The 14,263-nt window shown below is 38.9% G+C and overlaps 2 protein-coding genes across 4 annotated transcripts; one reads left to right on the top strand and one right to left on the bottom strand.

Moving 5' to 3' along the window:
* Positions 1-567: 567 nt before the first annotated feature.
* Positions 568-1,329, top strand: LOC133306729 (uncharacterized). Its single transcript, XM_061507095.1, has one exon. It carries the CDS (start codon positions 568-570, stop codon positions 1,327-1,329), a length of 762 nt encoding a protein of 253 aa, XP_061363079.1.
* A 7,057-nt stretch (positions 1,330-8,386) lies between these two features.
* Positions 8,387-11,156, bottom strand: LOC133306748 (APO protein 4, mitochondrial). 3 transcript variants are annotated; one of them, XR_009750936.1, is made up of 4 exons: positions 11,070-11,156; positions 10,714-10,978; positions 8,874-9,755; positions 8,387-8,773 (listed from the first exon to the last, which is right to left on the bottom strand). XR_009750936.1 is itself a non-coding variant. In XM_061507123.1 (3 exons), exons 2-3 carry the CDS (start codon positions 10,971-10,973, stop codon positions 9,008-9,010), a joined length of 1,008 nt encoding a protein of 335 aa, XP_061363107.1. In that variant the 5' UTR covers positions 10,974-10,978; positions 11,070-11,156; the 3' UTR covers positions 8,387-9,007. The 3 variants fall into 3 exon arrangements, 1 of the variants encoding a protein (XP_061363107.1); XR_009750937.1 differs by having other exon boundaries at positions 8,387-8,768; XM_061507123.1 differs by having other exon boundaries at positions 8,387-9,755.
* Positions 11,157-14,263: the final 3,107 nt, after the last annotated feature.

Raw genomic sequence — 14,263 nt, 5'->3', positions numbered from 1 at the left:
ACTTAGAAGTTCTAAACTGTAAAATATGCTTTAAAAACTTCACCTAAATTATTGCAAAACAATTAATATATTGTATTGTGCAAAAATCTCAATGTATGTTACAACCATATATTTATCCCAAACTGGTAAAACAATTCTAAATTGTAAATTTGTGATCAAACACTCTTCAAGCGAATTATCCTATTGTTGCTAATGCAGATTAAAAAACTAAGCAATCACTAGTTAATTTCAGAAGATACAGTTTCAAAGATATCCAAACCCACTTGTATAGTATCACACACATAATGTTTTGCTTGAAATTGAACCCCACATTCGGTTAACATGTAAAATGCTTCAAGAATAAAATTAAGACATATGTCAAATACTCACATCTTTAACATGATTCTAACTATTTTATATCCATTTGCATTCATAATAATCATGAGGCTAACTAATAATTTTAAGAGTCCTCATAGTTTGTTACTGACAAATTGGACCTACTGTTTGTGGAAACTAAAACAGCTCAAACTTTTCTTTTCTTGTTTCCCTTTTTCTTATACAAGAATATAGCTTCAAATTAGTTCCACAATGAGAGTTGTTATTGTCACAAGAACAAACCAATTTTTCATTGAAGTAGGTACTCAAGAAACAGTAGTTGAAATCAAAAGAAAAATAGAACAAATCCATGATGTTCCAGTGGCTTCACAAATCCTAACAGTTTCAGGGTGGGAACTAGTGGATGGATTAGACATGGAAGATTATCCAATAGTCACTGAAGGTACAAAAGTGTACCTCACCATCAAACTAGTGGAGTCACATACTAATCATCCTAACAAAATGCAAATCACAGTAAAATTTTCAGCTAGACAGATTAACATAGAGGTGGACAGAACAGATACTGTTCGTAGCTTGAAGGAAAAGATTCATATTATTGATAGCACACCCATCAAAAGAATGACACTTTTCTTTTTAGGGAAAGAATTGGATGAAGATTTTCGAAATCTGAATGAGTATGGCATACGTGAATTCTCAGAAATTGTTGTGTTTCTTAAGACAATGAATCGGTCAAGAGATGATCCTCCTGCAAGGAAGTTAAGCTTAGTGGTACAAACTTCCTCTAGTTTGCTTAATGCAGCCACTATTCCATTGGAGATGAGAGATGCAAGCACTGTCAATGAGTTGAAGCAGTTACTGCTAAGCAGAAAAATTCTACCAGTTGATGACTATTTGTTTGTACACAGGCAGAGGATCATGCGTGATAGTTGTAGCCTCAGGTGGCACGGAGTTGAAAATGGTGACGGTCTCTATGTGTTTAAAGGTACAGTTAGTCGTAGTGGTGGGCATGCATGAGCTTGAATTACAGTAAGTATGGATTTGTTTGTTTCAATTTTTATTTTATTTTGCTTTAGTTTGTGTTGTCACATTTAGAACCAAAAGATGAAGAACATTTTACATGACTAGAAAATCTTCTTGTTTGTATACATATGCTTAGTATGTATTTAAAAAAAAAATCTGCTATCTATTCTGTTGATACCATCTGCTACTTTTATGAATTTAAGACTATTTGAAAAGAATGAAAGCGAAGAATTAAATGATTCAATAGGTGTGCAATTAATAGCTTAGTTAGAATCAATAATGAACCAAATAAAAAGTACGAAAAAGCAAGTTTATAAATCAGACATTCCTATTGAAATTAATGAAACAGAAGATAAGTCATCATTCAACAGCAATATTCTTTTCTTTTCTTTTTTAAGTTAAGGCGAATCACATAATTTTTTAAGTTAAGGTTTTCGATTGAATTGAATGCGAAATGATGTAATAAACTATACATTTATGCTAATGCAAGTGATTCAGCAAATATATAAAATAAAATTTCTAATCTGCTCCATTATCAAAATAAATACATCGGTTAGTGTTTCATTAACATGGCTTCTTCTGCTGATTGCTGATGAACTACGTATATTCACTGGCAAGGCAATATTAGATAGATTGACAGTCTAAAGAGTAAAAAAGTGGTCAATCTTAGATAACTCATTGCCATTTTTAACAACTTATAGGTTTCTCTTCCACTCAGATTATATTTGAGAACAAAATGAGAATCAAAATGAAGGTAAAATCCAATTTTCTTTTCTCATGTTTGAATGTAACAATTATTATTAAGAAGAATAAATATGAAAATAAAATGATAAAATTTAACAGTCACTCAACGTTGATGACACTTTGATAAAGATATGCAACATTAATATTATTAGCCTTTAAAATTATTTTCTTATTCACTTTCACAAGATCAAGAAATTAATAGAACTTTTTTTTTTTAATTTTCAGCACTCCCATACTCCTCTTCAGTTCACAAAAAGAGATAATTGACCTTCCCCTTTAACTCCCATTATTCTTTGAATATTCCCAAAATAACATGTATCAATCATTAAGTTGTAAGGGAGATGGAATACTTTTCAGATTTTCTTTTCTTTTATTTCTTTTATATTTTTTAATTCATTAAACTTATTACCAGCGAATTTTTAGAATTGTAACTTATTATATCATTGTACGCTAAACCAATAAAAAATTGGTTAAAAGAACTAAACAGTATGATAAACCTTGGCTAATAAAAACATGAAAATCTGGATTCTCTAACCAAGGATTTTTCCATGACTTATAGTTCTCTCTTTTTTCTTTCATCAAAGGAGAAGGATATATTTACAAATTTTTTTGTTTACAAACTACACTATGTTCTCCCTGGAGAACACTAGGTTACACTATGTTCTCACGGGAGAACATAGTGTTCTCACGGGAGAACATAGTGTATTTATAAAAAAAGTTTGCAAACGGATCCTTCCCCTTCACCAAATATGCCATTATATTAGACAATGCAAAGAAGGATCATTACATTGCCATTAGGCAATAATATGATAGAGCCCAATTGCGTAAGGCCCAATTGCACAAGGTCTATGTAAGGGACAAAGGCAGGAGAAGAGGATTGAATGAAAAAGAGGCCCATGCCAATCAGTTGGCTAATGCTGAGTCAGACAAGTTGTAAGAGGCGAGCGACGTGCAACAACTTGCAAGTTAGTTAGAAGGAGGAGTATTAGTAGGGAAGTGAGAAGGGAATAGAGGGTACCAAGGGGTCAGGTTGTTATGTAGTAGCGTGAGGGAGTGCATGGGCATCTCTCTGGAATTTTTCTTTCCTTTAAACACTGATCCATAGCAGCACTATGGAGAACCAGATGTAATGCTTTTATTATTGCTTGTTGTTCTGAAACTTTATCAATACAAAGAGGAATATTCAGTGAAATTGTGTGTTTCTTTACGTTGAGTGTATCAAATTGGTATCAAAGCTCCGACTGGGAGCATGGTTATGGTCAGAACGAGAAACATGGATGGAATGGAGGAGAGAGTTCGCTGTGGCGAGCAAGCTCAGGAGGAAATGATGCGGCGGATGGATGCCAGTGATGCGAATCAAGCAGAAATCATCCGTCAATTAAGGGAATTGGGGGCAGGGATGGAACAGCCCCGCTCTGAAGAGTTTCGCAACAGGCACCATCATGGACCAGAGAACCGGGGAAGAAATGGTGCTGAGGGATCTCGTGGGAGTCACAGGGGGGGAAGTTACATGGATCCTCGAATCAGAAAATTAGACCTCCCCATTTTCTCAGGGGAAAATGCATACGCGTGGCTCAGCAAAGTTGAGAGATACTTTCAGGTGAACGAAGTGGAGGAAGAGGATAAGGTTCCTACAATGATGCTGGTCCTAGAAGGGGAAGCTCTGAATTGGTACCGTTGGTGGGAGTTAGACAAACCGGTGGCTACCTGGGGACAATTCTGGCGAGAAGTGTTGTGTCGTTTTCAGCCAGAATTACTGGACAATCCTTACGGTCCGCTGTATTCATTGAAACAGACAGGGTCTGTGAAGGAGTTCATAAATTAATTTGAAACGGTGGTGGAGACGATGAGATACGCGGACGAAGAAATGCTAAAGGGTGCCTGGTTGAGTGGGCTGAAACTTAGCATAAGGCAAGAGATTCTTATTAATCTTGGGCTGAGCTTGGCTTCCATGTTAAAGTTGGCCCAAATAATCGATTAGAGGAACTCTGCATGGGCAGATGAGGGAGTGGGCTACTTTGGGCCCAAAATACTGAACGACCCAACACGTGGCCAATTCATGAACTCCAAAGGAACCTTTAGTAAACAAAACTCACCCACGTCATTGGAATCGGGTCAAACTAATAGCGTTGGAAATCTGAAACCTAATGCCCTAGGTCGCGGTGGAACGGCAACGGCGTCGCAGGGAAGTGCTACGGCGAGCCAAGGTGGATTCCGACGGCTTTCGAACGTGGAGGCAACGGATCGAAGGAATAGAGGGTTGTGCTTCCGATGTGAAGAGAAATGGACGCCAGAGCATCGTTATGCATCCAGACAGCTTCACCTTCTTATTACGGAGGATGGCAACGAAGACGAAGCCACCAAAGTGACCAACGACGCTGATGTTGATACAGAACCACTTCGCGAAGAAGAAGAGCGGCCGCTGCAGTTGACCTTGCACAGTATAATGGGACTCACTTCCAACCAGCCGATGAAGGTTTGGGGCAAGGTCGAAGGGGAAAGGTTGGAGGTACTCATCGATTGTGGGGCGTCCAGCAATTTTGTGAAGGCTGAGGTGGTGCAGCGTTTAGGCTTGAAGGTGGAGAAGACCCCGACGTTCAAAGTTGTAGTTGGAGACGGACACAAGGTGGAATGCAGTGGGGTGTGTAGGAAGGTGAAAGTCAAGGTTCAGGATCATGAAATTGTCCAAGATTTATTTCTATTTGCATTGGGGGGAGCTGATATTGTTTTGGGGCTGGACTGGTTAAGGGAACTAGGAGAAATAAGGGCTAATTTCAGAGAGATGACTCTCAAGTATGGAGAACCAGGCAAGGAGACCTTCATCAAATGTGATCCCTCGTTATCCAGGACTCTGTCATCTCTGAAGGCCAAGACTAAGGCCCTTTTGCAGACGAGTCAGGGGTATTATGTAGAGAAAGAGGAAGTTCTTCAGGAAGGAGGGGCTGATGACGATCTCTTCCCACCAGGGTGGAAGGAGTTAGCAGTATTATTGAAGGAATTTGAAAATTTATTTGTGAGACAAAAGGGAATTCCCCCAAAGCGTACAAGGGATCACTCAATAGTTTTGAAACTAGGGAGCCAAGTGCCCAACAATCGCCCTTACAGGTACTCCTATTATCAGAAAAATGAAATCGAAAAGTTGATTGTTGAATTATTGAGTGATGGGTTCATTAGACCCAGTGTTAGTCCATATTCTAGCCCCTGTCATTCTGGTTAAAAAAAAAAAAAAAGACGGCAGCTGAAGAGTGCGCGTGGATTATAGGGCGCTGAAAAAGAATATTGTTCCTAACAAATTCCCCATACCCATGGTGAAGGAGTTATTGGATGAACTTGGGGGATCTAGCTTGTTCAGTAAGTTGGATCTAAAATCCAGGTACCATCAAATCAAAATGAAGGAGGAGGACATTCCCAAGACGACTTTCAGGATGCACAAGGGTCATTATGAATATTTAGTGATGCCATTTGGACTCACGAATGCTCCATCCACGTTTAATGCCCTTATGAATGAGGTACTGAAGCAATTTTTAAGGAAATTTGTATTAGTATTTTTTGATGATATTTTAATTTACAGCAAGAATTCCCTTGAGCATATTGCACATCTTCAATCAGTATTCTCAGTGTTGAGGGAGCACAAACTGTTTGTTAACAAAAAAAAGTGTAAATTTGGGCAAAGTAGGATTGAATATCTTGGCCATTTTATCACTACTGAGAGTGTTAGTGCTCACCACAACAAACTTCAGGCCATGCTAGATTGGCCGAGTCCTAAGAATGTGAAGGCATTGCGGGGTTTTTAGGGACTTACTGGTTACTATCGAAAATTTGTGAAGGACTATGGAAAAATTGCTCAACCGTTGACTTAATTGCTTAAAAAAGAAGAATTCCAGTGGGGTCAAACAGTAGAGGAGGCATTTCAACTGTTAAAAAAAGCCATGACCAACATGCTCCTGTTAGCTTTACCAGACTTTTCCAAGTTGTTTACGGTGGTAACAGACGCGTCAGGGAAGGGAATAGGAGCAGTACTTATGCAAGAGGGTAGACCGTTGGCCTACATTAGCCAAGGGTTTTCCAAGGCAGCATTGTCCAAATCGGTTTATGAGAAGGAACTGATGGCCATCGTGTTTGCAGTAAAGAAATGGCGTTGTACCTTTTGGGTAGGCATTTTATAGTGAAAACTGATCAGAAAAGCCTCAGGTTTTTATGGGACCAGCATGTTCTAGGAGAAGATCAACAAAAATGGACATCCAAGTTATTGGGTTATGACTTCGAAATTCAGTACCAACCAGGGAAGGAAAATGTAGTGGCGGATGCTCTTTCTAGGACTATGTTGTATTCTTCAATTTCTCATGTATAGCTACCGGAATTGGAAGAAGTGGATAGGGAAGTTCAAGGTGATTCGAAGCTGCGAAAAATCATACAAGAATTGGCGTTAAATTCAGATGCGCACAGGGGATTTAAAATAGTGGGAGGAAGGTTGTTCTACAAGTACAGGTTAGTCCTATCTTCATCCTCTAGATTTATTCCCTTAATCCTACATGAGTTTCATGATTCCAATATGGGTGGGCACTCAGGGTTCTCTCGAACATATAACAAGATATTGGGAGTAGTATATTGGGAAGGGATGAGAAGAGCAATTCAACAGTATGTTAAGGAGTGTGCAGTTTGCCAACAATACAAAGTTCAGAACTTGTCACCCGCGGGTCTTCTGCAACCATTGCCCATCCCCACACAGGTTTGGTCAAAAATTTCAATGGATTTCATTGGGGTCTCCAAAGAGTTTTTGGGGTCGATACCATCTTTGTAGTGGTGGATCGTTTGACGAAATATGCTCACTTTATGGGGTTGTCTCACCCTTATTCAGCAAAGCACGTGGCAGAATTGTTTGTTAAAGAAGTGGTTCGTTTGCATGGATTCCCTTTGGTGTTTGTATCTGATAGAGACAAGGTTTTTTTAAGCAAATTCAGATCGGAATTATTCAAATCAGCGGGTACTAAGCTGCATTACAGTACAACGTATCACCTTCAATCCAATGGGCAAACGGAGGTGGTAAATAGAGGTTTGGAAACGTACCTTTGTTGCTTTTGTGGCCCGAAACCGAAGAGTTGGCCTAGGTGGCTACATTGGGCTGAGTTTTGGTACAATACTACGTACAAAGAATCAACCGGAACGACACCTTTCAAGGCATTGTACGAGATTGATCCTCCACAATTGTTACAGGTGGGAAATAGTTTTTTGAAAGTTGATGCAGTGTCTTCATTGTTGGCAGAAAGGGAAGTCATCTTGGAGAAGTTGAAGGCGTCTCTAGAAAAGGCTCAAAATCGGATGAAGATCCAGGCAGATAAACATAGAAGGGATGTACAGTTTGAGGTAGGAGAAAGGGTGTACCTACGAATCCAACCTTATAGACTGAAAACACTAGCAACAAGAGTCAATGAGAAATTGAGTCCTCGCTTCTATGGACCATTCTCAGTTGAAGAAAAGGTGGGAATGACTGCCTATCGTTTAGATTTACCACTGGGTTGCAAAATCCACCCAGTCTTCCATGTATCACTGCTGAAAAAAGTTGATCCAAGCATACAGAAGCAGCAACCGTTACTTGAAGGATTGACGGCTGAATGGGAATTAAAGGTACATCCTGAGGATCCTTTGGATTGGCGTAGGGATGTTCAGGGTAATGTCAAAGTTCTGGTCAAATGGCATGGCTTACCAGATTTCAAAAATTCTTGGGAGAATTTTGTTGCCTTGGATGATCAATTTCCAGAACTCCACCTTGAGGACAAGGTTCTTGGATTGGGGGGGGGGGGAGTATTGATAAAGCCCAATTGCGTAAGGCCCAATTGCACAAGGTCTATGTAAGGGACAAAGGCAGGAGAAGAGGATTGAATGAAAAAGAGGCCCATGCCAATCAGTTGGCTAATGCTTAGTCAGACAAGTTGTTAGAGGTGAACGACGTGCAGCAGCTTGCAAGTTAGTTAGAAAAAGGAGTATTAGTAGGGAAGTGAGAGGGGAATAGAGAGTACCAAGGGGTCAGGTTGTTATGTAGTAGTGTAAGGGAGTGCATGGGCGTCTCTCTGTAATTTTTCTTTCCTTTAAACACTGATCCATAGCAGCACTATGGAGAACTAGATGTAATGCATTTATTATTGTTTGTTGTTCTGAAACTTTATCAATACAAAGAGGAATATTCAGTGAAATTGTGTGTTTCTTTACGTTGAGTGTATCATAATAAAAGTCAACTGTTAATTGCCAAATCGTTATATTTATAATTTCGCTCAGAATTCAGGCAATTTATTTATAGAAAGAACTCATGCATGTGACATCCATAATGAACCATCATCCGCAAGTAAAAGCCAGCAGCATACCTGCAAACTAGATACTTGAAACCTGATAGAATGAACTCTTTGTCAAGAAAGCTACATTCGTGTGGTATCTCAAGAAAAATGAAATTTAAGCTATAAACTGCCAATTTTGTGGTAGTGAGGAACTTACTACAAACATTTCCAACAATGCAGTATCTCCCGTGTCACATATTTCCAGCAATTATTGGACTTATGATTCCTCAAGAGACTAAATTAATCAACAGGGCAAAATAACTAGGACCTTTGACTGGAGAAGTAGAATATCCAATTACCTTCTTCCAACCAGAGGAGCTACTCCATCAAGTCCAGCCACATATATGTAGAGATTTTTATCTGCTCTGCAGAAATATTTTGGGAGATGTGAAATATGGGAACAAAACTTCTTGCTGTAAGCAACAGAACAGGCACATGGATGCATAATCAGATATGCACGACAACCTTAAAATTATGCTGAAGATTGCAGACGAAGGTAATGACATGTCAGATTTATTCCCCAAACTGTCCTTGATTGAGTGTCTGATTCCAATTAGACCCGAAATTTAACTCACTGTTGCTTTCAAAAGTTTGATTCTCTACTGCTCCTGCCAAATTTTATAATTGACAGGATCAGACAAACCTTGCACTTTCATCATACAATTATACTTTGCAGGCACAATGGCACCAGCTTTTGAGCATAGATCCAGTACAGCTGGAACACGCCCATAAAAGTCTTTCCCTTCATTCACAAGTACAGGAGGATCTTGAGGCCTTCGCCTCCATACAATCTTTGGAGGCACTAAATTATCCACATCAGCTTTCATCCAAAAGTGAGCTCCTTTCCAACTCTCATACTTAAAAACTCCACAGAGCCTAGCTTTATGGCCAGACGGCCCAACATGAACCTCAGAACAAGATTTACAAACTTTTACTGGATAAACCAACAATAACTTCTGCACCCCAGACCTAAGAGTCTCCCAAGCATTGAATGTTCTCTTCGCTACAAAGGCAAGATCATTTGGTGAGAAAGACTCAGTTCCGTGGACACTGCCATTGGCAGCCTCCATGTTCCAACTACTTGAATTAAGGTTTTCATCATGGGGATCAGCCCCTGCTTGCCAGCATAACTCAACAACAGCAGGGACGCGATCAAAGTCAAACCTTTGGTTGTGCGTAATAACACTTTGGAACATGTTGTTCAGGTGAAACGTTTCAACAGGAACAAGTATATCATTCAAACCACCTTTGACCCATTCATGAACCCGCTTCTTTGCACGATGCTTGTAACCCCAGCAAGTCTGAATTACATGCCCCTGCTCACCAATAAATATCTCCGGACAGAATCTGTAAATGCAAAATATAAGTAGAAATAGTGTTTTCAACAACTTGAGCGCACAACACTGGAAGACAACAATTCCAAGTAAAATACATTTTACTCATCAATCACATTGGTTCATAATGTTTTCAACAACTTGAGCATACAACACTAGGAATATAACACGTCCAAAATTCCAATTTTGACCAAACTGGTTCAAACGTCGTTCCTCATGATTAAATGGTAATAAATCATAAAGATCAAATGCAATAAAATTATTTTACAAAAATAACTTTTCACATTTTAAGAAATGACCAACTCATAAAAATGGTTATCATTTATAGGCAGAAGTAGGAAGTACAAGTGTTTGCTCACTTATATTATAACATGCTAATGTTGGCACTCTTCTGTTCCATCACCAAGAAAACCTCTGCTTTTTTCCCCCTCCATCCGTATACCATCTCAATGGACATTTGAACCCAAAAATGGATAAAATCAAATCCAGTTTTCATGTGTGACTAGAAGTATCAACAAGATTACAAATTTATATAATGTCAATGCAGAATAACCTGCCTAATGCAAAATAAAAAAAACACCCACATCAAACTTTAGAGCAACAATCCCAAATACTACAACTAAAAAAAAAAAAGAGTTTAGATATATTTTTGATCCCCAAACACATTTGGTGCTTATACGAAAATAATAATAATAATAACTTAGTCCTTATATATATAATCCTTTTCAAATTTGTATTCGTCTTTTGTTGTTGTTATAAGTCAACTTATAACACAATTGGTATGGACTATGGAGTTACTCTGAAATCAATTTGGTTTGTATATGACTATATGTTATAAGAATAAGACAGCGAAAATCAGATTAAAAAAATTATACTTAAAGAAGTTAAATTGAAAATGAATGAATGTTATCTATAACGATCAAAAATACATTTTAACCAAAAAAAAAGAAAAAAGAAAAAAAGAACCTCACTTGCAAGCCATGAGAGGAATGGACTTGAGGAGGGTAGAAACGCCGTGGATGAGAACATTCCTGGCGAGGAGGACCTCTTTCGCAACCGGAACCATATCGCGAACCGGGAACCGGTCGGCCCGTTTCTCGATTCTCTTGAGAATCATGGGGCGGAGCTTCCTCAGGTCAACTTTGGTGGCGTACAACCGGCATTGGTACCGAAACAACCCACCAAATTCTGAGAACAGAACATCGCGCCAGAGCATGTTTCTCAAAGCCATCGAATCTGCAACCAAAAGAAATTGAGATGGCCACAGGAGCATATCGTCGAACAGTTAGATGTCATCACGAAAATCCATAGAAAATTTGGCACCTACCTCGTAAAACAGAGATAACATAGAAGGAAACAAAACCCCAAGTGAATTTCGTATGGCGTATCGATTCAAACCAAAGTAGTGTCTGGAGATCATAGAAGATGGAGCAGCCGTGCGTGTGTTTTGTTTTGAGGGTTTTATACCTAAGTTTGGCTTAAACCGTAATTATATTTAGTTTTTTTTTTTTTTTAATAAAAAAAGTTTAAGTGGGGTTAAATCCCACTAAGGTCAGAGAAGACCCCAATCTCTTTGATGATTTCTGGGAGGGATTACATATCACTCATCAACAAAGTCCTCACATCGGCCAGCGGAGTTTGAACCCACGCCCTTACATATTTAGTTTTTTTATTAGTTATAATTATATTTAGGAAAAAGTTCACCAATGCTGTAACACCCCGTGTATACCCGAAATATTAACATTACATTGTATTAAGCGGTGCTTAATAAAAAAAATGCGGAATATTCTTTTTCTTTTCAATTATGACGTCATTATCAATTACCAACTTGATTACTTAATCGATTTCATAAAATATCGCCTATAGGTGAAATTACAATAAGACATCTACTGAAATACCTCAATATATAGATAAAGTGTGTATCTAAATCACGGCATTACATCAAGTAATCCGGACAATATCCTGATATATTATTACAACTCCAAAAGACTCAAGACATAATCAAGACATAATAATACTATGTGTCATGGACAATCCCCATGCTCACCAAATAAACAAAGTAAAAAACAATCTCAACATAAAACTCCAAAATCATAACTGAAGATATAAGCATATAAACAGCATGCAAATCCAGCATCCAATCATGGCAGCATAACATAACAGCAATCTAACTCAGCTCCGGCCTCCTACCGCCTGAGGTCTCAACATTACCTGACCCTGAAATAAGCATTCCCCAAACGTGGGGTGAGATCTCTAAACTAGAAATCTCAGTAAGACAAGGGGTCCTCAAGGATCTTCCACCCCAAGCTCACTTACATGTGCAATATAAGTTCAAAAAGCATTTATATCATTATCAGTTCCAAAACTATGTATTGCAACAGATATCTATGGCATGTGTGTAATCACTATCTACTGGCCAGAGAAATGTAGGAATACGTCTATTCCCTACATGTAGTACAAGGAACACCGCTTGCACCTCACCCAGAGCCTCACCCTCTTGTATGTTCTACATACTCAGGCTTACCGTATAGGTGGAACACCTCCATGCATATCAACAAGGCACTAACATACAATAGCTCAACAGCATTTCCAAAACATCAAAAGCATGTAACACAGCATGCATATACCATATCCTCATGGGACATGGTGGAACCACAACATGGCTAAACCGAGGACACGAAAGCTTACCTCTAAACTAGCTATCCAATGCCACAAGCTCAAAGTCCAATCACAGCAGATCACAATCTGATATGGACCAAATATAAATCAATAAACATGTACCACATGCATACAATTAAAGACAACATCTTTTCATTGCGTTTTCAAGTCTTAAAGCTTCTAACAAAGCCACAAGCCCTTAATCACATGATTCTGGCTTAATCCATTAAATAAAGAAGTTCAACTTCATCAAACTAGGGTCCACAAACCCCCAATAGCCTACTGTACACACAGCACAGCTGCTGTTCTGCGAAATCCCAGAATATCCGGATATCTCACTGTCCATATCCGGATATACAGATTCACATATCCGGATATCCAATATCCGGATATCCCAAAACCACATATCCGGATATCCCATATCCGGATATCAGTTCGACAAATATCCGGATATCTCACGACAGAATGCAGTTTCTGCATTTTCGTGAAGATATCTCTTAAAGGTTCCCTTTTTACCGATTTTAAACACCTAATCATGCATTTCTAGGTGTGTTAAGCCTTACCCAACAACAAGTTATCATCTTTTAACCTTAACATGCATCAAGCTTCCATTTTTAAGCCTTAAAACTAAAGTTAAAGATTGGTATACATACCAAAGGCCAAAACAGAAGGAAAGGTTGCCTTTTGGAGCTCACAATCAGTCTCAAGCTACTGTCACAAGAGGATGCACAAAAATGGTAAGAAAGGTTGACCCTTTAGCACCAAAGATCAACACTTGGACCACCAAAAACCCAAGACAAGGTTTCTTTCAACCCAACCACCAAGGTCAGCCCCCAAACAAACAAGAACAGTGGCTGATCACTCAGAAAAATGGTGTCTTCCAACCTCCCAAGGCTCACTCAAACAAGAACAAGTGTTTAGGAAGAAGGTTTTAAGAAGAAACAAGCATAAAATGATCACAAAGTCTCAAAATGGAGTAGATGGCAATGGAACAGTATAGGAGGTCAGCCACCAAGGAGAACTCACGCTGGTTTTCTGGTATCCAGGGCAATGTGCCCTTAGTAAGTGTATTTATAGCCAAAACTCACTTAAGCACACAGTATTAACTTTAATTGCTACGCTTAGTATTTTAATCCCAAACTTTGGATTATGAAACTACATAATTTTCTAAGATTTATCATATTTTTCTTATATTTTTCTGAGCACCTTTCCGGTACGCGCTTTTCAAAGCCAGTACCGGTTTCTAGCACCAGTTCTCATTATTTGGACTTGAAACTCGTTTTACAAGTCCTACATATTATTCTAGTAATTATCATGCACTTATATTAATTTTCTGGGATACTTTTTCGGTACACATTTATACCGACTAGCATAATTAATGATTATGACCTAATCAGCATTCTTAATCACTAATTATGATTATTAAGCCTCATAAATAATTATTAGGGTCAATTATGGAATCATTTCCTATTTTCACATAATTAATTAATTAAATACCTTAATTAACGGTGCGGGTTCTTACATTCACCCCACATTTTTAGGATTTTGACCTCAAAATCAGAAACATACCTGGTCGAAACTCGGGGTACTGCCGGAGAAGTTCGTCCTCACGCTCCCAAGTACACTCCTCAGGAGTCCTTCCGGTCCACTGCACCTTGACCATAGGAATGATCTTGCTCCTCAGCTGCTTCTCGCCACGATCGAGAATTCTGAGTGGTCCGACGGGAGTCTTCAGGTTCTCCTGAACCTCCACATCATCCGGTTGCACCACGTGCGACGGATCTGCTATGTACTTCCGAAGCTGAGACACGTGAAACATGTCGTGGATGTTAGCCAGGTTCGGAGGCAAGGCAAGCCGGTAGG

The sequence above is a fragment of the Gastrolobium bilobum genome, unplaced genomic scaffold, assembly GCF_033153095.1.
Source record: "Gastrolobium bilobum isolate Gb01-03AN ecotype WA unplaced genomic scaffold, APGP_CSIRO_Gbil_v1 utg16899, whole genome shotgun sequence".
NCBI classification, from domain to species: Eukaryota; Viridiplantae; Streptophyta; class Magnoliopsida; order Fabales; family Fabaceae; genus Gastrolobium; species Gastrolobium bilobum.
Note: the sequence above shows the minus strand (reverse complement) of the source record. Positions and strands in the feature narration are given on the sequence as shown.